Raw genomic sequence first — 27,061 nt, 5'->3', positions numbered from 1 at the left:
TTAGCTTATCTAGAGCAACTTACAGTAAGTACAGGGACATTCTGCCTGAGGCAAGTAGGGTGAAGTGCCTTGCCCAAGGACACAACGTCTTTTAGCTTGGCTGGGAATTGAACTGGTAACCTTCAGATTACTAGCCCGATTCCCTAACCGCTCAGCCACCTGACTGTCGGGTGTCTCAGGTCATTCTTTATCCACGTCTATAATGCAGGATGGAACCTCAGTCACTCCTGGTTATTTTAAAACATCTTAATAATTTATTACCCACACATTTAAGAGTGGGCTACTGGTGTGCTAGAGTGCACTGTCTCAATGTATAATAGCACACTGCCTCAATGTGATAAGGCTTTATATGGACAGGTTTCAAACGTGAGAGAGGTCAATGGGAAAATAAACTAACCCACTGTAAAAATCCATGACAATCACGGCATTGAATATAAAAGTATGTAGTTGAAACATAGTGAAAGACTTACAGGCTACTCTAGCATAGTACACCAGCATTCCAAACATAAGTAACAAGTGATTGGCACCGGTGAAATCCCATATTATTAAATGAATGTTAAGGTGGCTTGTGTGACTAACACGTGGTTGCCACATTGCGGTCGCATGTAGGCCACTGGCGGAGGATTTAGTGGAGTTGTGTGAAACGAAAACCCATAGCCTTTTCTGACACCATGGTATGTTTTTCATGACGATGCTACTTTCACGAGAGTAACACTGGTATGTATAGTGAAAGAGGGATTTTATTTGCCTTTTTCAATGTCAAAAATCCCATAAAACTATTTAGTCGGTGGCTTACAGGCCACGCTTCAAACAAGAATCTACACAGTCACATTTGTGCCCAAATTTACAGTGAACACAAGCAGATATGTTTCAAAATAATGTTGACCTTAATGTAGCTACTCTGATCGTTGCAATACAGTACGCTTCTTTACACTTTACGCTACTGTAGCTTTAAAATAGTCCGTGCCGCTCCACCACGAGAGGACTCCCTGACGCATTGCAGGTGGCCGAAAACCAATCTTGTGCTGCTTACCGGGTCAGCTGATGCGCTACCATCCGTTTCTCTATTTCAAGTCCTTAAGAACCCATTTGTGAGAATATGGTTTAATATACTACACATTAAATATAACTTAAGATTAAGACATAGGCCAATGCCAAAAAGAATAGACTTGCATATTGGCGGATCCATATAAAATTACAGGTGAATGTATTTCAAACGCACATACTGAAAAATAATGCTAAATAACTGTGTTAATCGACGTTATCTACAGAAAAATAGACAACAGAATCTGTTTCATTATTTCTCTTTTTACCCATTAGGTCGGCGAATGGCGACCATGGAGACAGTTCAGTTGCTAGGGAGTGCAGTGTCTCGTTTGACATAAGTCAAAGCGGAGTAATACCAGAAATCAGGCACATCGGTGCAGTGGCGCAAAGCGCGGAAGACCTGTGAGCCGGGCGGAGCATCAGAAATCCATACAGTCGATTATTTCTTAGCGGCACACATCTACTAAACACACTAACCATCATCTTAAAATGGTAAGTTATAATTTATGTTATTAACTGGCATTAGAATAGCTCCACAAACACAGAAAAGACAGGCAGCCCTAGCTAACAATAAAGATAATTAAGCAACATTATGTAGCAAGCTAGCCTGGCATAAGCTATTGAGCTATCTCACTTGCTAATATGACTTGCTAACGTTAGCAAAATAGTGGACGTTAGGTTGCTACTTAGACGACCATTAACTATTTTTTGGCTTTATCTGCTTTGTAATCGATTTCAAGCGCCAGTCAGAATGTTTAAATGTTTTAGCGAGGTTGTTAGACATGTAATCTGTAGTGGGAAGCAAGTGTAGGCTGAATGCCCGCCTTCGACGTTGAGTAGGCCTGCTTGTACAACTCTGGGACTGAACTTGCCGGCGATTGGTATCTATTAGCTAGAACTATCTATCAAGCCAACCAGGATACATGTATTTAAATCTATTCGTTCTACTTAACGGTTAGTGTGTATATATATATAATGATTTACCATCCGTTTTAAGTCTTGTCCTTATCTTATTAGACTCCATTCACCCAACAGGCCGGGTTAAATGCTAGTTAGTACCGCTATTGCTAGGCTAACTACCTGGCTAGTGATTGTCAGCGAGTGCAGCGCAATTAACAGCGAAGCTAACATAACGTTAATGAGACATTGCATCGGTTTGGACCTAGCTAGTAAATGAACTTGAAATATTCTAACACATTGACCAGTAATATCCTACCTGGTCCATCTACTCTTTCCGCACAGTCTTAACTGTTGACGTTTTAAATACAGAATGACATTGCAAGCCAACGTTTCCCGTACAATGTGTTTTCTAGGACACCGAAGCCATACATGGGAAATAGGGTGCAGGGCAAACCAGACTTATTTTAGACGCTTGCAGCTTTTGACAATGAAAACATGTGATCTGTGTCTCTGTCAGTTATAAATCTAATTCGCATGCCATAATTTGATTTTCAGGCAGACCAGCTGACAGAGGAACAAATTGCTGGTATGATGCCTCCTTTTTATAACACACTATTTTTTTCGGCAAAATGATGACCCCCCAAAAAAATTCGTACACAATTACCTTTTCTTTTTTTCTTCAAATCGTGCAGAGTTCAAGGAGGCCTTCTCACTGTTCGACAAGGACGGAGATGGCACCATCACCACCAAGGAGCTGGGCACAGTCATGCGCTCGCTGGGCCAAAACCCCACAGAGGCAGAGCTCCAAGACATGATCAACGAGGTGGACGCTGATGGTGAGAACGGCCATTGTCATCTGTCTCCCTTCTGTCACTTACAGATGACATTATCTATGTCCGAAGTAGATCCATGATCCAACATTTGATGTTTTTTCTTGCACCAAGGCATGCTTTGTCACCCCTATAGGTGTGCTTTGTCACCCCTATAGCCATGCTATCTTACTCCTGTTAACATGTTAGGCTTCATGTTCCACAGGTAATGGGACTATTGACTTTCCTGAGTTTCTGACCATGATGGCAAGGAAGATGAAGGACACCGACAGCGAGGAAGAGATCAGAGAAGCCTTCAGAGTTTTTGACAAGGTCAGCTGCTTAAATAGGAAGATTACATTCAATATTCCTAATGCTATTACTCTGCAAAGCATCCTGACCTATAAAATATCAGCCCAATTGGCTGCAGGTAACTTGCTTAAAAATCTAAATTGATGGTTTCCGATTCAACACTTAATCTTTTCTGATTGCGGTATTGTAAGAAATGACAATAATGTTGATTGTTGTGCTACAGGACGGCAACGGTTACATCAGCGCTGCAGAACTGCGTCATGTGATGACGAATCTGGGTGAGAAACTGACTGACGAGGAGGTGGATGAGATGATCAGGGAGGCGGACATCGATGGAGACGGCCAGGTTAACTACGAAGGTCAGTTTCTCTACATCATCTCGTTCTGATTGGTATAGCTCAGTCATCGAGGATGACTGCAGAGCGAGAGGTCGCAGGTTCGCTCCGATGATTAATAAATCACATTATTATCATTACCGTCTTGTTCTATTTTATTGGTAGCAAGCTGAATGCACTCAAGATAGCTTTTTGTAGTACATGTTGTCTTACAACGCTGTCAACAGGAACACATCCAATCTGTGCTATCTGTGTTAATGAAGCCTGTTGCTTCGTCTTGTCTTGCAGAGTTTGTCCAGATGATGACTGCAAAGTAAATCAGAAAAGGAAAGGACTTACCACATGAGACCAAACAGTGGGCAGCACTCTCACTGTCAACACTCAACAAGCATTCAACCATCCTCCTAATTAATATTCTTTTTTTCCGCTTTGCATTTGTTTTCCCCTTCCTGCCCCTCCCCTACATCAGTGTTTGCTTGATTCAGGTACATCAAGGTTTTTTTCCATTAACAACATACGAGCATACAGATTCTAATGCGTTTAATCAAGAGGAACAAGTGAACAATATTTTAAGCTGATACATATATATACATATATATGTACGTGTGACAAGAGTATTGCATGCTTAATTTCTTTGGGAATGATTTTTGTGCTTATCTGCTTGCATCCATTTTCTATTGTGCTTTCTCAACCACTTGAGAACATTGCATAGTCTCTTTCAACAGACTGTTGTAAATGTTTGCTCTAAACTGCCCAGGACAGGATTATAAAAGACATGTTTAGTGTTTGTATTTCAAGACAGATAAGCAAGTCATTTCTGACATGAAGTTTCTTTTAAACGGTTATACCAAGCAAATTTGTTCAAAACCTGACTGACTTACAAACATTTTTAGTAATGATAACATGGTCATTTAAAAGCTTGGTGGGAAGTATTACAATTCAATAATAAAATATTTAAATTAATACACAAGTTTACCAATCAGTCAAGTTAATTGTTTTGAGATTGTCAGTTTATCCTCTAAACATGAAATTGCCCAGACTGTTTTCACACAAAGTGGTGAAAAAGACCTCAATCCGTTCACCGCATGATCCATTTTCAAACTCGTTGGTGGTTTTAAAAGCATCCTTGCGAAAAAGAAAGGGACATTTCTCATCTTACTGGTGGAAGGTTGAATCCAAGATTTTTTGAGATTGTGCTGCTTGTGGTTTTGTACCTAACTTGTGTTAGTGAATAATCTTGTGGTCTAATGTGTCGAAGATGCCCTACGCTTCTGGCACCCCCATACTGCATGTTCAGTTAGATGGCTTCTTACTTTGATGTATTTTGAATTCTTTCTCCCATTCCCTATGACTTTTATTTTTTACTGTTCTGAAATTTTTCATTTTTGAAGACTTTGCCAGTTACCTGTTCTCTCCCTCCCCCCCCCCCCCCTTCCCCTGTAAAGTCATACATTGTTTGGGTGAATGAGAGATTATGCATTCCATTGGCTAAACTCATGTCAGTTTTCTTGCTAAATAAACTCTTTGACCAGTGTTTCTATACCAAGACTCCTGTCTTTGTCTTCAAATTACAAGTGATGACATGCCGTTCATCATTCCTCACTTATACACAGTCATTTATCAAGGAAGGGTTCATTGAGATGATACATTTTAGACCCTTAAAGACAGAAGAACATAGAAATCACAGTAGTATTTTGAGATCGTCCAAAAACAAATGCAAACATTTGGATCTTCAATTTTTTATGTCAATTAAAAAGCCGATACATGGGTGCAAATAAATCATGTTTATTTTGAACAAATATAAATGAAATGGACACCTTATGAACGAGCCACTAGGTTTATGGTGTGAATGCTGATGATGTCTTTGTAACACTTGATTCATGTGAACTGTCAGCACACAGTACACAAGTTAATAATTTAACAATTATTTCTACCCTTCTCCACAAAAACCATTGGCCAGAGATACACAACCCTGCATGGATTCCGGGGTCTGCCGGATTCTCGACACAACAGTTCTGTCGTGGAGAATGAGACAAATGCTATATCCGCCCATGTGGTCGATTCTGGCTGCCTCTTATTTACGAAACATGCATACTCAGTAGCCGCAAAGTAGGAGCGAACGTTTTATATACCCGGGTACTGGAGCGGACGCCGTTGTGGGAGCTTGAATACTGATTTACGCCTTGCACGGAACGCTCCACAGATCCGGGCCGTACTGATATCCATAACCGGGTTTTCATAGATAAGCCAAGTGAAGTCTCCACCATGATAGTCGTTTTGGTTCTGCAGACCAAATATAACTTTTAAACCACGTGCAGCCAGGTGAAGGCTAAGGTCTGATTAGGGCACAATACTAGTTAAAAAGCCAGACAGCAACCCATCGCGAGCTACGTGCTGCTTGGTTGACTTTTTCACCTCATCAACTCAAGACATTATTGCTGTCTGAATCGGCTTACCAGGCTTTTGACACGACTCACTGTAAAGGTAAGTGCGTTACACATGCACTAATAAATACGACATCACTAGTAATGTAGTGTAAGCCAACAACCGTTGCTGTGATATGCACATCCCACCATTTTGGACTGCTGCATCTAGAATGTGGTGCTGTCCAGATAGCAACGCTTGTAAATGGTAGCCATCCAGTTAGCAAGACCTGACTGAGCTAGTCTAACTTGGGTCATTCATCCCATGATGAATGGCGTTTGCATTGCACATAATTGTATAACTGACGTTAGTTGGATGAATGGCGTTAGTTGACAGTGATGAAGTTGTCACGAAAGCTGAATTTTGAAAGCGCATAGGCCTAGGCTAGACTACTTCTTTGCTATTAGAAAATGTTTGAGTAACTTAGCCAAAGCTAGCTCTAGCTAACCAGCAACGTAGCTAGACATTTGTAGACTACCAGATCAAATCAAGCAAATTGTTGGATAGCTTTCATTAATTGTTTGCTCTTCATAAGCTTTTGTTTTTTTATTTTTTTATTTAGACTTGTGACTGGTAACATTTTATTTGAGAATAGGTGGCTAGAGAACTGGGTATTTTTATATGCTACTAAAAACTTTCTTGGTTTGGGATTTTTACAATGAGCAGGGGTTGCTGTAGAAACCGGCTGAGCCAGTTTTCCTTTCAAGACGTCACCAATGTGATTTTAGAGGATCAATGGTCGATGTTGTCATTGTCTCTAGTATGCAATTATATAGAACAACTGTAAAGTGATGCGGCTGAGCTGGGTTTTTATCCTCACATCAATCTTCTGCACCAGTGAGAAGGTGTGTTTACAGTTGCCTCTTACTTCAGTGTTCATATATGTACACTGTTGCTTTTGACAACAAACCCAAATAGTTACAAAGGCGCTCATATTTCGCTTTGAATTAGTAACTTAAATTTACTACAGAGAATACTCTCATCGGAACATTAAAGGGAATTTACGTTCATAATGGTTTGTGTTATTGTTGAAAATAATACGAAACTGACAATGTTAGTTGTTCAACCTGCTACAACAATTATTTAAAATAATCCCTCACGTGCCCTTAAAATTCCCTCCTAATGTAACACTTCCTAATCTATGTCAAGGCAGAACAAAGCCTAGGTTGTACTCATAAATCATACAAGGTCAGTTTATTTCTTGAGCACTCAATAAACCAAGACCTACAACTCCTTATCTGTCTGAAACTAGTCAGGCCTAAAGGTTTTAGAACACCAAAACAATGGTATAGTAGTAAAACAGGTGTAATCGTTTACCAATTAACTTGTGGCAGAGACAACAAAGCATGTTCCTTTACCTCAGTTTCACAACCATTTCACAACTAATTTGATTTATTTAAATAATCCATCCATTTTATTAGACATGGGGTCATTGTTCAGGTTGCACCTTTGACAATTGCTAGTCAGATATTATTTGCCATACCTCATTTTTTATCTTGGATAGTCAGATCTTTCGTAGTCAGATCTTTCGTGGTCAGATAAGTTTAGTTTTGATGTTGAGTTGGACAATATTTGTTATTTGATTAAATCTATAGGCCCCTCAGCTAGTTAGCAGCGTCAGTTGTGGACTGCTGCCAAATGCCCTTCACCCTCAGTGTTTTTATGACCTTTAAACCTCTAGTGTTCACTCACTAACTTGTGCAATTCTTTTTGGTTTAGTTTAAGCTGTTTTTGTTTGATTTCGACAACATGGTATTCAGTGCTGCTGTGGTTTGGGTTCCTGTATTGTTTCATTAAGCCTGAATATCCGTACGGCATCGCCACTACTGAACCAAAGGTATCTAAAATGTCTCCTGCATTCAGAAAAAGTGGGTTTAGAGGACTTGGAAGCTTGACTTTTGGATTTGATACGTTGAACTTGAAGGGTCTTTCGAAGCTTACTGACCCTTCTTCCTTTGTGTCGGCCATGTGATCAACTTGACCTCGTTTTTTGTAGAACTAATGCTGCTAGTCGTACAATACTGGTGTATTGTCATTGTCTTTATTCGTCGTCATGGGATGGTATGTTCTGTGTGGGAGCTGGTATTGTGTAATGCTAGTCACAAGCATAAACTAGCACGTTGGATGCTCAGAATAGTTTTGAGATTTTATTGTAGATGAGATCTAGTGCCAGGAGGTCAGTAGGGCATTATATCTATCATCTGGCCTACATTTAATGTATTAAGTTACTTGTTGATGTTCGACTGTCTCATGCCCTTTGATCCTTTGAACGATTCCTTTTATTTTGAGGCAAAATCATTTCCCAGGCCTTCTTTCTTTGGGTTACAGCCCTGAGGATTGGAATGTGTCCTGCCCTTTGACTGTCTGGGACCCCATGCTGTGTTGGAACACTGTTGACTGTTTGTTCAGATGGGAAACTGTTTTCTTTTCTTCTTTCTTTTTGTCCTGTTTTAGATTTCTAAAACTGATGTGGATGTTGTCATATTACCAGAGTATAATATATAATAATTACTAGATCTTAATGTTTTGTAACGCAGGTCTTTCTGTAACTCATCTCCCCCAGTAGCAAGGTCTAATGGCAGTAGCCCAACCCTTATCTTGTCTGGGTGTTTCTGGATGTGCAGGGCTTTTCCTAATTAATAATTTAATATTTTAAGGCTACTGTTCCATAGGCCTAAGCAAGTCTCATTCTTCTATTACTTCCTCATATCAGAACATGGGGCAGCCCCACCCATTTCCTTAAGACCTGTAGCTTCTCAGTCTAACCCTAATCCAGCACATCTGTTTGACATGCGGAATCATGTTTGTGGTAACTTTCAGAGATGTATTGCTCATACGCAATTATCACAAACATGAATCATCTAATTAGTAGTACCAGGTGTGCAAACCCTTCCATACAAGGTTATTTTACCCTACACCCAAGGCATGACTTAAACTCAGAAATAGTCAACCAACCACAGTATGCCCAGTCTTGCTATAAGTATGACTTTTCCTCCAGAGACTCCTTGCTAGATCAGTAGTTAAGGATTGACTGTGCTCTGCTTCTTGACCACAATGAGTAACTGTTGTTTTCTTGACTCTTCTTCTTCTTGACCTCCCCCAGATGATACTGCAGGTTGGAAGCATGCGTGGCTCAGCTGTGGGGCTGCTGGCCGTGCGCCGAGCATGCTTCCTGTCCCGCTGCACCCACAGCGCCCCCCCGGCGCTTCAATACAAACCCATCAAGAAGGTCATGGTGGCTAACCGAGGTACTGCAACCACTGGAGTACCCTTTACTAGGGACCCTCTGTGCATGGAGATGTTTCTTGTCCCCTGTTACTTTTTAAATCACTTAGTCACTAAGTACTTTTCCCTCTGTCCTGTAAGACCCATAAACCATGCTCTTCTTCTAAGTAGTCCCTTAACACACCCATTTGTTGGCTGATCAAGAGCATTTAACGTCGCCCTCAGGTGAAATCGCTATTCGTGTGTTCCGGGCGTGCACTGAGCTGGGGATCCGCACGGTGGCGGTGTACTCTGAGCAGGACACGGGCCAGATGCACCGGCAGAAGGCAGACGAGGCCTATCTCATAGGGAAGGGCATGGCACCTGTGGCAGCTTACCTCCACATCCCAGACATCATCAAAGTGGCCAAGGTCAGTGAGCTTGATTCTTCTATACTTGATTACGTTTTTTTTTTTTCGGGTGGGGGTTTGTTTGTAAGGAATGAAGCTACGTCTTTGTGTGTGTTTTTTTTAATTTATTGGTAAAGCAACCATTGTGTATTTTCCTGTTTTTTTTATAACCTCCAGGAGAACGATGTGGACGCCATCCATCCTGGCTACGGCTTCCTGTCTGAGCGGTCGGACTTCGCCCAGACGTGTGTGGATGCAGGGGTTCGCTTCATTGGCCCTGCTCCCGATGTCGTTCGCAAAATGGGGGACAAAGTGGAGGCCAGGGCGCTCGCCATCCGCGCAGGTCAGTTGACCCCCTCGCACACCCCTCACTGGGGTCTAGCTCTGCTTCTTCAAAGATCACTTCTCAACCTCGCCCTCTTACACTTCACATGTGGAACCATTCTGGATACAGTATGCTAATCTGAGCAATGGGTTGACCGTGGTGCAGTTGGCCTTCAACTTGGGAGCTCTCCTGGACACGACATGCTGACGTGTCCAGTGGGGCCACGTTCCACTGCTGACGTGTCCAGCGGGGCCACGTTCCACTGCTGACGTGTCCAGTGGGGCCACGTTCCACTGCTGACGTGTCCAGTGGGGCCACGTTCCACTGCTGACGTGTCCAGTGGGGCCATGTTCCACTGCTGATGTGTCCAGTGGGGCCACGTTCCACTGCTGACGTGTCCAGTGGGGCCATGTTCCACTGCTGATGTGTCCAGTGGGGCCACGTTCCACTGCTGACGTGTCCAGTGGGGCCACGTTCCACTGCTGACGTGTCCAGTGGGGCCACGTTCCACTGCTGACGTGTCCAGTGGGGCCACGTTCCACTGCTGACGTGTCCAGTGGGGCCATGTTCCACTGCTGATGTGTCCAGTGGGGCCACGTTCTCGTCAGACATTTCACCCGTGTTGTGTGTGTTTGGTCCTTCTGCCAGGGGTGCCAGTCGTACCTGGGACCGATGCTCCCATCGCCAGCCTCCACGAAGCCAAGGAGTTCGCCAACACCTACGGCTACCCCATCATCTTCAAGGCTGCGTACGGAGGAGGAGGGAGAGGCATGAGAGTGGTGAAGGAGTATGAGGTACACACACACACAGTCAAAGACTAACATGAAGCTTATCATTTTCTAAATGCCCCCATAACTACTGGACCCCTCTGTCCTCATCATGAGCCATGTTCTGACTGCGCCACTGACGGGTCCCTTGACCCTTTGCAGGAGCTGGAGGAGAACTTCCAGCGGGCGTACTCCGAGGCGCTGACGGCCTTCGGAAACGGGGCTCTATTCGTGGAGAAGTACATCGAGAAGCCCAGGCACATCGAGGTCCAAATCCTGGGTTAGTGTTTTTGAGAAAAGTTGTGAAAATAAATTGGCCTTTCACATCCTAAACCATAATAAGATGTTTATTTTAACGTCTCCAAGTTATGAGTTATAGCTATGAGCAAGGGACGATGCATGTCGACAACGTTGACTTACCTGTGTCAGATGTTGAATATGTAGTTTGAGATTCCAACCCTAATCCAGCCTGTCTGATTCTAATAATGAGCTGCTTGACAAACTGAGGCATGTTTGTCTGTCATTGGAGTTAAGACTAATAAGGTAGATATCCAGGAGCAGGGATGGTCATCCCCGTGTTAGACTAATAGTGCTTTGCATGCAGATCATTGTTTTATGCATATACGTCTTTATTTGGATCTTAAATTGATATGAACCAAACATAATTAGTATACATTTAATCCCAGATATGTAAACATAAATATTCAAATTTGACAAACTACATTCAAATGCAAGTGTGAGTCGACACTGCTGTAAAGCTTGGTGGATTCTTTCCTCCACAGGTATACCAAGGAAGTGAATGATCAAGTCCCGTCTCTGTTTCTTGCACTACACTACCCTCTTTGTCCCTGCTCCATCCTCTTTGTCCCCGCTCCACCCTCTTTGTCCTTGCTCCCAGGCGATAAGTACGGTAACGTGATCCACCTCTACGAGAGGGACTGCTCCATTCAAAGGAGGCACCAGAAAGTGGTTGAAATCGCCCCGGCAACACAGCTGGACCCCCATCTCCGAGACAGGCTCACTGCTGACTCTGTCAACCTAGCCAGACAGGTACGAGGGCCCTTGTTCACCAGATTAGAACATCTAATTTAGCTTGGTTGTGATGAAAAATGGGCTGTTCAATGTCACAAAGGGTTTCACAGATGCCCACAGATCTGCACTTATTTATATGAAATGTTACATTTTATTCATTTTGCAGACGTCAAAAAATTTAAAATAAATCCAAAGCGACTTGCAAATAGTGCACATTGAAAGTACAGCAGAAGATCACTTGCTCAGTTAGAACATCTAAGGAACTGGGCGTGAGGAAATGGAACCGGGCCTTCCAAGGAGAGTCAATAACATAACGTTCCACAGCTGTGAACTAGACTGGATTCAAGATTAGATAAAGAGCACAATTTAGTTTTGGCTTGGGACGGAAAAACCGGCATTCGATAAGGTAATGCCGGAATGATTACGCCTGCACACTGCAAAATGCTGTAAAAGGAGTTTGTTCAAAGGCTCTTTGTGTCCTTCAGAGAATAAACAAGCAGCATTACTGTGATTGACAGTTGGGAAGCATTCTTTGTTCCTTGTTGGGCAGTTAAAATGCCTTGGATGCCAATCAAACCTCTCTTGGTTACATCCTGTTCTTCATACTCACGGCCTGAACACAAGAACAATTCGATTTGTGTGGAAGGGGGTGGAAGGGATAAAGGGCAGGGCTTTAAAGTATAAAGATTTTATTTTCAACATGAATGATTTCTCTCTCTGTCTATGCTATTGTGCACATAGAGGCTCTGTAGCAGCCCGTGACAGGGATGAAATTCTTCAGAAGAAAATATAGGAGTGTCAAAAGGGATTTGGGGAAAACGGAATGGCAGGAATTTAGCAGGGAAGAAAGTGGCCTAAAGGGATAAAGAGGGGATCAAAGCAAGACTTTAGCTGTAATTAAAGCAGCTGTACTCGATTTCCACCTGCAGGTGAAGGAGAGACCCACTAGATGGCAGTGTTGAGCTGCATAGGTGGGGCCTGCTGCCTTAAGCAACGAGTGAGACTGCCACTCCCACAAACAATAATGAACAATTTACTGTGGTGTCATGTAAATACATAGTTTCTGGCTGTCTTGATTGCAATCAAGAAGGGACCCTGTTTATTGTTTGTTGAAAATAATTACATTTATCTCTGAAGAATTACTGAATTAGTATCTGTTGCATCTTGAGATATCCCCTTACAGCTGGGTAAGGCAGCTAATGAGATTGGGAGAATGACTGCCGCCAGTCTCCAATGCTCCTCAATGTCTCCGAAGTGCTTAGCTTCCGACTGTCTTATTCAGTGTTTCTAATCATTCAGTGTGTGTGTATAAATGCTGATATACATAACTGGAAACATATAACAGAGAGAGGGTTTTTAGAAAATAACTTTCATGGAGAACTGGAGGACCCTGCTTGTGAACAAGCCCTAGTTTCTTTGGCAGGAAGGTCCATGTGTCCACCCTGGGTCTCAGGGACGCTGCTGGGCCCAGGTCCATGTGTCCACCCTGGGTCTCAGGGACGCTGCTGGGCCCAGGTCCATGTGTCCACCCTGGGTCTCAGGGACGCTGCTGGGCCCAGGTCCATGTGTCCACCCTGGGTCTCAGGGACGCTGCTGGGCCCAGGTCCATGTGTCCACCCTGGGTCTCAGGGACGCTGCTGGGCCCAGGTCCATGTGTCCATCCTGGGTCTCAGGGACGCTGCTGGGCCCAGGTCCATGTGTCCACCCTGGGTCTCAGGGACGCTGCTGGGCCCAGGTCCATGTGTCCATCCTGGGTCTCAGGGACGCTGCTGTGCCCAGATCTATGTGTCCACCCTGGGTCTCAGGGACGCTGCTGGGCCTAGTCTTCCGCTCCATCTGCCATGTCAATCGTTTAACAGACTGGGATGTACGAGTGCATTAGCGTGTGTGTGTGTGGGGGGAAATTGGTGGGTTGGAAGGGAGGGTTTTGAAAGGCCCGTGTGTGTGTGTTAGAGAGCGGACGGGAATGGGGGGGTGGGTGGGATGGGGAGGTGTGTGAGAAAGGGAGAGGAGGAGGGGGGGAGGAGGAGGAGAGGGGGAGAGGGGGGGATGGGGAGGTGTGTGAGAAAGGGAGAGCTGGGTGGGAGGAGGGGGAGTAGAGGAATGAAGGGAAAAAGGAACGGGTGTGAGGGAAGCGGAGAATTGAGAGTTCTCGTCCCATCTGTTTGGTCATATGGCAGATATGAGATGAAGACGAGCTGAAATCTGGGGATAACATTTGGAGATACGCTTGCAGTGTCAGAAACGAAACCTGCCACCGGCCTGATTACACAAGCTCCCATTCTATTTACCTGTTCCTACCTTCGACTGAAAGCTGGTTCCGGATTGACCTTTCCCCTCTACCGATCAGCGTTTCTCCTATAGTCTCCACGGTCGGCAGGGTCTTGGGTTTACTTCATGTGATTGCTTGTTCTGCTGCATCATAGACCGGTTCAGTAGTCTGGGATTACGTTATCACAGCTCCAATTCTCAGCAAACCTCGGTTTCAGTCAGAGGGGCCTCAGAGTGACGCGAGTTGAAACAAAATGTGACTGTAGCAATCAGTGTGGGTTACCAAGCTTGTAGGATCGGTGTGAGTAGGATCGGTGTGAGTTTTCCCTGGGAGATGCCTGTTGGTGCATGTTCAGTGTTGACTGACTCTGAGTGTTATCTTTGGGTTATCACTCCTGCATTGTTATGCTATCCATGGAGGTCAGACTGAGAGCTTGCTTAGACAGATTACTCTGTGGTGAAGGTTAGTGTGCCAGTGGATGAAGGTTGGTTATTGTTAGATATTTTTTTTTATAGATGCTTTTCCCCCCCAAAACCTATTTGCCAACACCACCAAGCCCTGCTGCTAATGAAGACAAGTATGAAAGGGTTTTTTTTGTCTTTGGAATATATAAAATGATCTATTTAACTTTTGCGTAGATATTTGAGCATAAGCGCTGATAACCAAATTCCATGATATTGTTGTGTGCTGGAGCTTGGCCTGTTTCTCAGAGTCTATGGTTATACCGTCCATGCAGAACTCTCAAGGTCGGTGTGATTCAGAGGCTTAGCGAATCCCTGAACCCGCTGATTCAAATGCTCATTGAATAGACCTAAGGAAACTCAAACTGAGAGCTTATTTACAAAAAAAGGTCAAATAAAACAAGAACTCCATATGACGGCCCCCCAAAAAACATCACCAATTTATCATGTTTTATGGCGCCGGTCTCCATGGTGACGGCAGCCGTTTCCAGAGACGATTTAAACACAGGTGGGGTTCACAGCCTTGACGGAGTCTTTCTTCTTCTTGTTCACACGCGCACTCACTCCCGCTAGCGTTACTTTGCCCTCCAAGCTCCATTCAGTCGAAACAAATGTTTGTTTCCCAGATTCAGTCTTCAGTGACACACCAGAACCACTTTGAAATAGCCAGTACAGAGAAAGGTTGGAGATGTATAAATACCCTTAAGGATGACTGGAGTTTTTTTTATTTATTTATAACATTTTCTCCCATGTTTTTCCATCTCGGTGCTCTCCTTTCCTGGTCCTTCCTCCCTCTCTGTCGATCTCTCACACTTTCGATTCCTCTCTCTCTTTGTTTTTACCTGTGTGCGGTGCTGTCTGTTCTCCTTGCCTGCTGATCAAAGCTCTGTCCAGACTGCCGCCTCCCGGGGCCCTGTGGGGCTGGAACACCCCAGCCACCTGCTAATACCTTCCACATCACACCACTTCATTAAAAGGCGTGTGAATAGCTTGCATACAAAACCGGTCTTGAAATAAAAAAATAAAAAAATAAAAAAAAATAAAAAAATAAAAAAAAAGAAGCTTGATTTGGAGAGTAAATACAGAGCCAAGCACACTTGATGGCTTTCCATCTACTGAAATAGACTGACATTTGGTGTAGCGATTGCCATAAGCCCTTTTGGCGAACAGCATAAATACACCATGTGTCCCTGTGCTTGGTTCTTCATTTATGCTGTGTGATCTGATGTTGCCTGTCGGATCTCTTCTCGTTTGCAACGATTCACATTGGGGGAACGTGAATGGATGATACTGTCTCCTTGGCAGATATGGGGGGGGTTTTGGAGCGAGGGATGAGTCTTGGATGAGATGTGTGATTGTTGGCTGGTGTCGTCTCCAGTCCTGCGGCAATGTGGATTACAACTGGCCCTGCTGGCTTCCTAAAAGTTCAGTTACAGCTGCCATGACTATTTACATTTAGTCATTTAGCAGACGCTCTTATCCAGAGCGATCCAGAGTTACAGTAAGTACAGGGACATTCCCCCAGAGGTAGGGTGAAGTGCCCTTGCCCAAGGACACAACGTCATTTGGCACGGCGGGGAATCGATCCGGCAACCTTCTGATTACTAACCCGACTCCCTCACCGCTCAGCCATCTGACTCCCGCTACATACAACACTTGACATGAGAGATACTGTGTGTATCTAGTTTCCTAAACACTTCATAAACCATAACCTACCACAGTGTAGTGTCCACGGACCTTAGCTGTTATCACACACTTTGGCATTCCTTTTATCTTCCTGTGCAATGCCATTGAGTTGTTCCTCAACTCCCTGTTTGTAAAAATGACCCGTTCAGCCTCAACGATATCAGCAAAATCACTAAGAGGCACCAGGGTCAGAGGACTGAAATTCAAGAAAGAAAAAGGGTATACAAATAAATGCCAACAGGTGTTTGCTATTACAAGCAAGCGGGGACAGAGACGATCAGTTTTCTCCAGAAGGATCCACCATGTGAGGAAAGAGGACAGCTGTGCCTAAAAGGGTCAGCTGCAATTGTCAGCATGACCCCTGACCTCAGGCTCTGAAGTTTCATGCTAGGCACTGATGTCCATTTGCTCAGGCTTGTAGAGGATTAAATGGGCCCGACATCTGGTTTCCTTTAGTCTTTGTCACACAATTTACTTGGCGTTGATCACAGTAGGAATGCAATAGAATACAATAGGAATAAATTATGTGAATGATTAATGTGAAAGAATACAATAGCTGATATACTGATTTAGATTAGCATAAGCACCTAAGGAAATCGAGATTTCTCCCACACAGCTGCAAATGTAGTTAACAAATCAAGATTATAATCATTTGGTCTGTAAATCACCTGTGCTTTTAGGACAAAAGATTTTACAAGGCAAATTAATTTTCAGCCGGCACTTTTATCCAAAAGGGGGACAAATGGTTAACCATATTGCCGTGGTTCTGACTATCATGTTTTGCTGTGCTCTGTCTGCAGGTGGGCTATGAGAACGCAGGGACTGTGGAGTTCCTGGTGGATAAACATGGCCGCTACTACTTCATCGAGGTCAACTCCCGCCTACAGGTGGAACACACTGTGACCGAGCAGATCACAGAGTGAGTGACAGCTTATACCTGCCGTTGCCTAGAAACCCCTCTCCTCTCACAACACCTAGCGTTTGTCGCCCATCCTGGAAAACACTTTCCATGGGTTAGGATTAGCCCAGTGAAACAGTGGATCAATATAATGGTATGTTGTAGCCAGGCAGTAAGTCATCTCTCTTGTTAATGAGGTTTTCTGGATGCAGCCATGGCTGCGTTGGTTGGGTTAGGGTTGTGGTGGTCATTTGAACTTAGTTGTCAAGTGATCGATGCGGGTTAATGTCATTTGTTATTTGGATTGTTGTGTGATAGGTCTGATGAGGTGATGAATATGAGTTAATACACCTTGGCTCAAGAAATGTATTTTCAGAGAGGTGCCAGACTGCAAGGGAACTGTAACCAAACGTTAGCGGTCTAGTGTGCCAGGGTACTGACTACAGGCATGGCCATCACACCTGTCTGCCCAAGTTCTCACCTTCCTGTTCAGTTGTGCCCGTGTTCCAGAATGCACCTGTCAGTTCCGTGTCTGGTCTGCTGTGCCAGGGGCCACCTGCCTTGTTGCTGTTGTACCAGTGTGCACCTGCCTGTCGTGTACAGTGTTTGGTGAGTGTGTCTGCTTGCTGCGCTCGCCCATTAGATCCAGAATGCCGGAGGGGTAAACATGGGCTCCAACTCCCCATGTTTTATTTGCATCCATACTGCCAATTTAATTTGATATTTTTATCTTAAATTCAGTGTGCGGGACCTAGGTCTAGTTTGGGGGGATTGGTAGGATTTTTTCGGGTGTAAATAAACCGTAGACTGTAGAAGTAGAGAGAGAGCCAGATCAAGACTGGTCTCTCAAACCCTTCTCACTAAACAAACATGCCAACATACTCATCACATGGGTTTCCTCTGCAGCGAGACCCTTAGGAGGATAGGAACTTTAGGACCCTGAGGAACTTAGGGAACACATTGCTCTCCAGCATTTGGACTTGGTCCTCGATGGCTGTTGATATGGCTGACCACTGCTCTTGGACAGAGACAGAGGACAGACAGCCAGAAGAAAACAGGAGGGAAGGGAGAAATTGGGAGAGAATGTCTTCAGTGGACGCGTCAGTAAGTGTGTGTCTGTGAGAATGTCTTCAGTGGACACGTCAGTAAGTGTGTGTCTGTGAGAATGTCTTCAGTGGACACGTCAGTAAGTGTGTGTCTGTGTTCTGGTGTTGCCACTCTCTACACATGTGCGTAACGTTGTATGAATAATACAAATGTATTCTTATGTAATCCAATCCAACAATCTGTGATTGTTTTGTGCACTTACCCACACAACAATAAAGCTCTTGAAACGCTGCCGGCGTTTCCTCTTTGCCAGAATGATTGAGTGAAGTGGTGCTGAACGGTAGTGCCTGTCAGTGTTTGCATTGTACAATCTGTAGCACAAGTGCATCTGTGGTAACATGCATCGACTGGTACATGTCTGTGTGCTGTTGTCAGTCATGTGTGCAGGTGGGCTTGCTGTGAGAGTGTCTGAAACCTGCGGCAAGGTGACATGCACACCGGCTTTGTTATAGGCCCCTCAGAGACGGGAGATGTTCAAGTAATTCATTTGATCATTAAACAGCCTTGTTATGGTCTGGGTGTGTGTGTATGCACACAGCCAGATGGATCTCTGTGTGCTTTTGTTGTTGTTCGTTTTGCTCCTGCTACTAACTCTGGGCGTCTCTATTTGTGCTTGTCTGCCCCTGTGGAAGGAATGGAGCTTCATTTATTATAAATGTCCATCGTGTTGCATGAAATTGAAACTGTCAGGCGGCAATTGGCATTTTGCAGGAGCCCCGTTCTGAATGATTGGGTGTAGAAATGCACATGACTGTAATGCACTTGATTCTGATTTAGAAACGTCTAAAGGGGCATGTTTGCCAGATGCCACAGGTGTTTTTTTATTTAAATATCTATGTAATTTGTTCACCTTCTGATATCTGGACTTTGCCCCAGTGTATTCGGATCACAGCCTAGTAGTACACCCCAGTGTTGTATCATGACTTTCAATTGGTCAAAGCGATTTAGCATAATTTACAATTCCCCTATGTAAGGGGCAGAGCATTAAAACCATTAGAAGCAGCCTATCATGTATTCCTCCATTTAATCTCTTAACGGGATAAATCTGCAACATGCTTTTAATGTCATTGCAAGTAGCTTAATGGATTTCTCCTTTTTAGCTTGCGTTGAGATGCTATTTTTGTTTCATAACGGTCTTAATTTATGTAAAGTCCTTTTGAAACCTGCCTTACAGGTCCATTATGTAGTGTGAAACAGAGGCTGCACCTATTGGTGCATTATCTATTCTACCTTGATCATTTCCTCTTCTCACTGCAGGGAAGTCATTACAATTACAATTCTCTCAGCATTTCGCCAATCCAGGACTTCCCACTGTCGTGTGTGTGTGCGCTCTCGCTGACCCTGTAATGGCTTTCTAATCACCGGGTTGTGGCTAGATTGCAGCTGTGTATTTGTTCATCCTCTGCAAGAAATGAGGGGGGAAAAGGGTCTTGGAAGGATGAGAGATGGGTGGCTTCATAACTGGCAGGGAAGGAAGATGGAGCTGGTGGCTGAGTAGGAGGCTGTTTCCCACATGACCTGGCAGGCTGCCAGGCTGAGATGATGAAGAGATGAGAGCCGTGTTTTTCTGAGTGGAAGTATTGCTGAGGAGCGATGGAGGGGCATTATATCCAGCGACACGTGCAGACTGGCACCTTGTTTGTTACCTGGCGTGAGCAATTAAGGTGGAATAGGAAGTTGAACTGAATTCTCTCTCACATCTTTCTCTTTGTCTTCTAGTTAGTTTGTTTTTCCTCCCTCCCATCTATTTCACCAACTCTCTATTTCTCGCCTTACACACACACACACACACACACAGCTTATATCCCAGCTTTTGGTTTTGTGCAATGCAGTCTCTGCCTGCTCAGCTCTTGTTCTCCTTTTCTCTGTTCTCTTGTTTTTATTCCCCAATCTCTTTGTTCTCACTACCGCCCTAAAAACAGTTGGAAGCGTTGGAGACGTCAGTTGGAGAACATCAGTAGACTCTGAGGAGGCAGCAGGGAGAGGGGAGAAAGTGACGGGTTGTCACGACTGATGTGTGTGTTTGTTCTACCTAACAGTGTAGCTAGCTATTGGCTAATCTTGCGTAGTAGAATGCCTGTTTTGATTATGAAAAATGCTCAAAATGAATTGAGAATTTCTCCTCCAATCTGAAAGTGATGTCTTGTGAGTCTACTGGCTTTGGTTAGAGGTAAACCTAACAGACAGGAGATAACTGTCTAGAATTATCCTCTTTCTACCCCAGAATTTATAATGCCAAAATAGGGTCTGTAAATTTTGCCCAAATAATGAGTTGTAGTCAGGCATCACTGGGTGCTGGTGAACTGCAATGGACAAGCAATTTGATGCAGCATCAGCAAGCTCAAATACTCGCAGGTCTGTCATTCCTTTTATTATGCAAGTGTGTGATTTGAAAAAAATGTATAGAACATTTAATGGGGGGGGGGGGGGGGCAACTTGGATACGGTACTTCTTTAGATACTTCAGGAGTGGAGTTACTGATTAACAGTAAAACTATGTTCTTACTCCTTGTTCTTGGGGCTTCAGGGCACAAAACATGGTTGCATTATATTAAAAAAAAACACAATTTAATAGGAATTGTGTTATTTTAATACCAATTCGTGTTCTTGAGGTTGGAACTTGTACCCTGTAGCATCACTTTCATGTTCCTGCAGTCAGTTTAACAGACAAACAAACGCTTTCAATCGATTGTTTTAACGGGAAAAACATTTCTATGGCAATGTAAAAATGTACCAGTTTGTTGCTGTGATGTATGCGAGTTCCAGGCAACTTTTCACGTCTTTACGGACGTGGATTAGATTTGTATTCCTGTCAGAGTCCATCTGTCAGTCTGGCCCGGTGCTGGCCTGGGTCCCTCTGGGCCTCAGACTGTCGGTGGGTCTGAATGGGTGTCGGTTCTCTCTTACCCCCAGGACCCACTCTCTTCGCTCTGTTCCCCTCGAGTTGAACCAAGCTTCTCTTTTCACTTCCCTCTCTCAGGATGTGTGCGTGTGCGTGCGTGCGTGCATCCTGATTCCATCAAGGGATATTTTCCGGCGGGGGAGAAACTTGTGAACTGTTATCTCAAAATCAGAGCTGTGAATGTCGATGGGCTTTTTAAGATTGATTTGTTTGCGGGAAAATTACGTTAATGTTAACGTTATCAAAATCAAAAGTGCCTGTTTCAATGGACATTGAACATGAGTCTTACAATGTGTTCTCCATCCCCCCCCTCCCCAGTGTGGACCTTGTGCACGCCCAGCTGCGAGTGTGTGAGGGGCGGAGCCTGCCCGAACTGGGCCTCAAACAGGACAAGATCCGGATCAACGGCTTCGCCATCCAATGCCGCGTCACCACAGAGGACCCCGCCCGAGGCTTCCAGCCCGACACCGGCCGCCTGGAGGTAGGCCTTTCTCCAAGCAGTGCTCCCAGGCAGCGGCCTACCCCCCATTACCTCCACCTTTCTCTGACTGTTTCGCCCCCTCCCCGGGCCAGTCCAACCCAGGGTTGGGATCTTTAGAGTATTGGGCTGTTTTTGTTTTGTAGTTGCTGGAAACCAACACTGTTCTCACAGGACAGTGCAACACAAAATAATTTCCTCAGGCTTTTGTCGATTCATAATACTGCTCAGATTCATATTCGATCCCGCCCCCTGGCCACGACTGAGAAACGCAGACCTTGAATCAGACCTTGAAATCAATCATTTAAACATAACACGCTCCGCACACATTCATTAAAACTGCAGCTGAGGTTAGTTTGGGTTACCACCAGTGATTCCCCCCCCCCCCCCCCCCCCCCCCCCCCCCCCCCCCCCCCTGAATGTTAGAGGAGCCGTAGCTCTAAACTGCACCAAAGCTGATCAGAGAGGAGCGCGTGCAGACATGCTAATACCTACCCTCGTGTCTGCCTCTGTCTGCCTCTGTCTGCCTCTGTCTGCCTCTGTCTACCTCTGTCTGCCTCTGTCTGCCTCTGTCTGCCTCCGTCTATGGGTCTCTCAGGCCGTGGTCGTCGATGTTTGTTCCCCCTGAGGCAAGGCATCGCTGGGTCACATTCAAAGAGCTGCTGTATGGAAACCACTGCCAAAATAGATAATAAATGAGAGGAATAGATTAATAACCCCATAATCCACACATGCGTTCGCACAAAACCCCCCCCACTGATTTCTCTCAAGGTTTGAGAACACTTGCCACACAGTGTCCCCTCCCCCCCCCCTGTAGTGTAGATGATCGGTTTTACAAACCTGGAATTAAATCATTTTGGAATAAAAAGATGCATTCTGCATTCACTGTTTCCCACCTGTGCACGAGCTACAGAGGATGTGTGTCGTAACGGTGTCATGCAGAGCTCTGAGGACATGAAACATGTTGGGTCTAAAGGCAGACGTGTTTAAACATGTTGGTCTAACGGCAGACAAACCCCCATTTGATACAGTCGTGTATGACATGAAGTGTTGTCGATAGAAATAAACAACTCTGGCGTCAAAGCCATGATGGAATTCTCTCTCCGTTGCCCTTCTTCGATAAGGAGAAATCAGAGAATCAGACTTGAAATTGTTATGACTTCAAACACTTCCACTAGCCCCCTGGACCCCTGGCTGAGAGAGAAAGAGAGGGAGAGAGAGCGCGAGAGAGAGCGCGAGAGTGAGCGAAGGGAAAGATGAAGACGGCAAATTGAATAGGCCCTGACCTCTACTGTGGTAGATGTTTGGCTGTGGTTATTTCCCAGGAGTAAATAGGGAGATATTGAAGGTGTGTTGCAGGAGGCCAAGAAGGGTTATTGCTGGAGCAATAAGATGGATGGATGAATAAATGCATCTTGGAATGCGTGTGTGAGAATTAACCACAGTGTATGGAAGCTTTGTGGTCTCCCAGCTAGCCGGAGAGACGGGCGTCTGAAAGGCTACGTGTTGTTAATCCTCTCGGCTAGGTGTTTAGCTGCAGGCTCCTTTTTGAAAGGGTTCTACACACACCAGGTCTGTAATCAAGAGTTCCCTCGGATACACAGGACAGAGGAAGACTTTTTCACGAAACAGATTGAGAGGAGGATAACTGAGGACAAACCTAGGAAAGGATGTTGTGAATATTTGAGGGGAACGTTTGAAGCCGTGCGAGGTGAGGAGATGGGAGCAGTGCGAACCAGACGGGGGAAGTGACTGCTTTCAGACGTGCAGGAAGACCCTGTTGCCCTTTTAATGAGGAGGAAGAGCGTGTTCACGCTCCTGGACATGGCCCACGTAGGCATCGCCGCGCTCCAGTTCATCGCGTGCGCCTCCTTCCTCTTCCTTAATTACCTGGTTGTGACTTTGATGCCTCTTGCTCCGGGCAGGTAGTCAATGAACAGTCCCGAAATGTGAAAATTACATTTCGAAATCCGACAGGAGAACCTTCATGTGCCAAGATCATCTTGAGTTAAAGACACATGCTGTCTCTAAACTCCTTTGTGCATGTCCTCAATCAATGATTTGACTTTTTATTTCTCCAGGGCTGATCAATAGTCGGATCGACCGTCCTTCTTCCAATACGTTTGTCCAGTCTTGTTCTATACGTTTATTTCCATTGAACAGTCGGGAGGGCTCATCTTGACTTGACTGTTGATTGTGCCCTGTAACTGGTAGCTGAGATGTGATTACTGTGCACCATGCCTGATCTGTGCCTGTTAAATACAGACCGTTTGTTAACTGAGACAACCAATACGGATATAACCATGCACTAATGATCATACATTTGATTTATATTGCAAGCTGTATTTTCCATAGGCACTATTTCCATGTCGCTTTGGATAAAAGTGCTAAACAAATGTAATGTTCTCTGCTGCAAGGTTAAATCTTTACATACGCTGAGTAATATTACACTGGAGTTTTTGGTATTTGTCAGCTTGAAGGAGCTTTGCAGGAAAATAATCGATTTAACTTTTATTGCCTGTACTTTGGAATGTGAAGTATGTGAAGGAGGAATAAAGAGTTTATTAAGCCGTTAAATTTTTTGTCCTTGTTCACAATGGTTGTGAGAAAGTAGAATGATACTTGTGAACAATTGCTTCCTACGAGGACAACAGGTTTGTACTGGGCCAGGAGCAGGCTCAGCCCTGTGTGCTGGTGCCCTGCTCTAGACAGGCAGTGTGTGCTGGTGCCCTGCTCTAGACAGGCAGTGTGTGCTGGTGCCCTGCTCTAGACAGGCAGTGTGTGCTGGTGCCCTGCTCTAGACAGGCAGTGTGTGCTGGTGCCCTGCTCTAGACAGGCAGTGTGTGCTGGTGCCCTGCTCTAGACAGGCAGTGTGTGCTGGTGCCCTGCTCTAGACAGGCAGTGTGTGCTGGTGCCCTGCTCTAAACAGGCAGTGTGTGCTGGTGCCCTGCTCTAGACAGGCAGTGTGTGCTGGTGCCCTGCTCTAAACAGGCAGTGTGTGCTGGTGCCCTGCTCTAAACAGGCAGTGTGTGCTGGTGCCCTGCTCTAGACAGGCAGTGTGTGCTGGTGCCCTGCTCTAGACAGGCAGTGTGTGCTGGTGCCCTGCTCTAGACAGGCAGTGTGTGCTGGTGCCCTGCTCTAGACAGGCAGTGTGTGCTGGTGCCCTGCTCTAGACAGGCAGTGTGTGCTGGTGCCCTGCTCTAGACAGGCAGTGTGTGCTGGTGCCCTGCTCTAAACAGGCAGTGTGTGCTGGTGCCCTGCTCTAGACAGGCAGTGTGTGCTGGTGCCCTGCTCTAGACAGGCAGTGTGTGCTGGTGCCCTGCTCTAGACAGGCAGTGTGTGCTGGTGCCCTGCTCTAAACAGGCAGTGTGTGGTGCTGTTGGTTGTTGGCTGCTCAGTAGATGTTCTTGGCTGGAGATGCAGGAGCGTTCAGGACCTCTGTGCTCCTCTGTGCTCCTCTGTGCTCCTCTGGGTTCAGCACCACTACAGTCCATCTGCCAAACACACCAGATGGTGCCAGCAGAGCACTCATTACTATTTCACTACGTTTTTTTTTTTTTTCTTCACAGAATGCATCAGGTCAAGCTTCATGTGTGTGGGGGGTGGGGGCTCTGCGTTATTTTATTTAGCAGTTACATTATTGTGGAAGTAGTTGAGTCAAGATGGTGTCTTAAACAACTACTGCTGCCAGCTGGTTCTGCTTCAGGGTGCAAGGAACTGAGACCCCCACCCACCCACCCTGACCTTTCCCAGTCCCCGTCCCTGCAGTTCCACAGCATGGAGAACATCCTGTCCCTGAGCCACCGCCAGCAGCTCCTGGTTACCAGTGATGGGCACAACCAGCTCTGACCAACACCCCTACTAGCTGTTCAGGGCCTGGGCATCACCCCTGGCACTTGGCTCACCCTGGGTAAACACCGAGCGTGCCACCCAGGGACCGTTAGTGGCCACGGCTGCCTAATCACCTTGTCGTCGTTGCGCAAAGATTGTTGTTAAAAGCGTCTGATTCAGACCGAGGTGTTGTTGTTTTTTACCCTCCCCTCAGTTTCACTGCGGTTGTTTATTCCGCCCCGCTCTGTTGAATCGGTAGGTCCACCGTTAAACGTGATAAATTGCCCTAACCGTGAGGGTGTCGGGGAACGGCTTTACTCGCCGTGTTTCTGTGCCTGGAGACTGGAGCTGGGGGAGGCTGGGAAGCCGACTGCAGACCCGTTCAATGCCCTCCCCTGAGGACCCCAAGTCCTGGTGTTGTCTGGACTTCTATTGGTTCCTAGTATGCTGTGTTAGTGACTGAACTCAAGCTGCTGAGCTGATGCCCGGGGAAAAAAAAGGGGAATTACTGATTTAAAAAGATGTTTTGTAGTTTAGTTGCTTAGCTGCTTCAATATAGATTTTCTTGCTGTGGAGGAAGTTGTATTTATTTTGTTCTCCTATTTTGGCTCTCATACACCTGTTCAGTTAAAGCTGTGCCTCAAGATTCTCAGAGAAAAGCTGTTGTGAAATCAGCCATGTAGCAACTGATTCCATTTCCATTTCCTGGTTGTCAGCCCATTCCTGTTTGTAGTTAGAAGGCTAGACTGCATGCAAGCTTCTAATGAAGAGACCCTCATAGAAAAATCCATTATGTGTCTAAAACCAGTCCTTTTCATGTGGCCTTGTTCTTAATGTCCACTTAGACAAGCGCGGTGCAACAGGAAAAAGGCCCAACTGTGGTAGAGAGGAAACTCAATACCTTCATGTAACCAAACCCACACATGCTGCCCGAAATGGGGGGGAAATTTCCCATTTGCTGATATGGTAAAATGGATATCATTACCCATCTTCTCTCACCTCTGGTTCTGCACCTAATAAAAACCATCCTCTTTAACTATGATGGACATTCTATTCCTTATGAAAAATGACAAATCCCCATATCGCTATGCGGCTGTATCTATTTTGGAGGTAATAAAATCATACCGCTGTCTCGGCCGTTTTGTAACCCATACCCATTTCCCCATGTTTTCCTTTTCCTCCTCTCTGGTCCTATTTTCCTAGCTGCTCCTCGTATCTCTCCTCGCTCCTGCGTCCTTGGGTTTTCATTCTCTCCATTCCTATCAATCTTTCTCTCCTTCACTTATCCTTTCTGCTCCTTTTATTTCTTTATTTTTTACGGTTTCTAATTTTCAATTTCTGTTTTGCTCTCCAGCTCTTATCTTCCTACACTCTTTGTTACTTCTGTGTTTTTCTCCTTTCCTCTCTCTCGCTCTCTCTTTCTCTCCCACCCCCCGCCCCCCTCTCTCTCTCTCTCTCTCTCTGTTCGTCTCCCCATCTATCTTGCTCTTGCTGTCTGATGCATTACTATTAAACAGGCTTCCTCCTTCTCTGCAGATTTTCTCTGCTTGCTTTTTACTTTTGCGAATGCAGTTCAATCCCCCTCCTCTCCCTCTCCTGTGTTTTTGTTTTTATCTAATGTTTGTTTTTGTTTTTCTCATTCTCCTCTCTGCATTGTATCCATATCTCCCCTTCAGTTTGTGTTCTCTTGTCCTCTCGACACCCCCTCTACCTGCTTCGCCCGCCTGGCCCACACAGCCTTCCTCCCCCCCTGACTCTCTAATGGACGCTCTAATAAGACGGCATGACTCACGCATCTTTTCCCCCCTCCGTATCCCAGCCAGGCCCTCTCTCCCTCCTTCCAGGGATCATGGCTCTCTGAT

General features: G+C 45.2%; 2 protein-coding genes across 3 annotated transcripts; both read left to right on the top strand.

Moving 5' to 3' along the window:
* Nucleotides 1–1,420: 1,420 nt before the first annotated feature.
* calm3b (calmodulin 3b (phosphorylase kinase, delta)) lies at nt 1,421–4,945 on the top strand. Its single transcript, XM_047020665.1, has 6 exons — nt 1,421–1,539; nt 2,503–2,533; nt 2,640–2,783; nt 2,983–3,089; nt 3,292–3,427; nt 3,692–4,945. The coding sequence occupies exons 1-6, from the start codon at nt 1,537–1,539 to the stop codon at nt 3,718–3,720; spliced, it is 450 nt and encodes a 149-aa protein (XP_046876621.1). The 5' UTR covers nt 1,421–1,536; the 3' UTR covers nt 3,721–4,945.
* A 635-nt stretch (nt 4,946–5,580) lies between these two features.
* Nucleotides 5,581–21,503, top strand: LOC124467711 (pyruvate carboxylase, mitochondrial-like). Of its 2 annotated transcripts, none has more exons than XM_047020080.1 (9): nt 5,581–5,887; nt 8,931–9,075; nt 9,278–9,462; nt 9,619–9,784; nt 10,415–10,560; nt 10,696–10,813; nt 11,432–11,583; nt 16,785–16,903; nt 21,209–21,503. In XM_047020080.1, exons 2-9 carry the CDS (start codon nt 8,931–8,933, stop codon nt 21,486–21,488), a joined length of 1,311 nt encoding a protein of 436 aa, XP_046876036.1. In that variant the 5' UTR covers nt 5,581–5,887; the 3' UTR covers nt 21,489–21,503. The 2 variants fall into 2 exon arrangements, with proteins under 2 accessions (XP_046876036.1, XP_046876037.1); XM_047020081.1 differs by lacking the exon at nt 5,581–5,887 and adding an exon at nt 7,568–7,664.
* The last annotated feature ends 5,558 nt before the right edge of the window (nt 21,504–27,061 follow it).

Source organism: Hypomesus transpacificus, chromosome 5, assembly GCF_021917145.1.
Source record: "Hypomesus transpacificus isolate Combined female chromosome 5, fHypTra1, whole genome shotgun sequence".
Lineage (NCBI taxonomy): Eukaryota > Metazoa > Chordata > Actinopteri > Osmeriformes > Osmeridae > Hypomesus > Hypomesus transpacificus.
The sequence above is the reverse complement of the archived record's forward strand: the minus strand, read 5'-3'. Positions and strand labels throughout refer to the sequence as shown.

Excerpts from the sequence above, each read along its gene's own strand:
- calm3b (XM_047020665.1), top strand. Across the intron at positions 2,784-2,982 it reads CAACGAGGTGGACGCTGATG|GTAATGGGACTATTGACTTT; the intron begins GTGAGAACGGCC and ends CATGTTCCACAG. Across the intron at positions 3,428-3,691 it reads CGGCCAGGTTAACTACGAAG|AGTTTGTCCAGATGATGACT; the intron begins GTCAGTTTCTCT and ends CTTGTCTTGCAG.
- LOC124467711 (XM_047020080.1), top strand. The coding sequence starts at position 8,931 with ATGATACTGCAGGTTGGAAGCATGCGTGGCTCAGCTGTGGGGCTGCTG. Across the intron at positions 10,814-11,431 it reads CATCGAGGTCCAAATCCTGG|GCGATAAGTACGGTAACGTG; the intron begins GTTAGTGTTTTT and ends CCTTGCTCCCAG. Across the intron at positions 11,584-16,784 it reads CTGTCAACCTAGCCAGACAG|GTGGGCTATGAGAACGCAGG; the intron begins GTACGAGGGCCC and ends CTCTGTCTGCAG.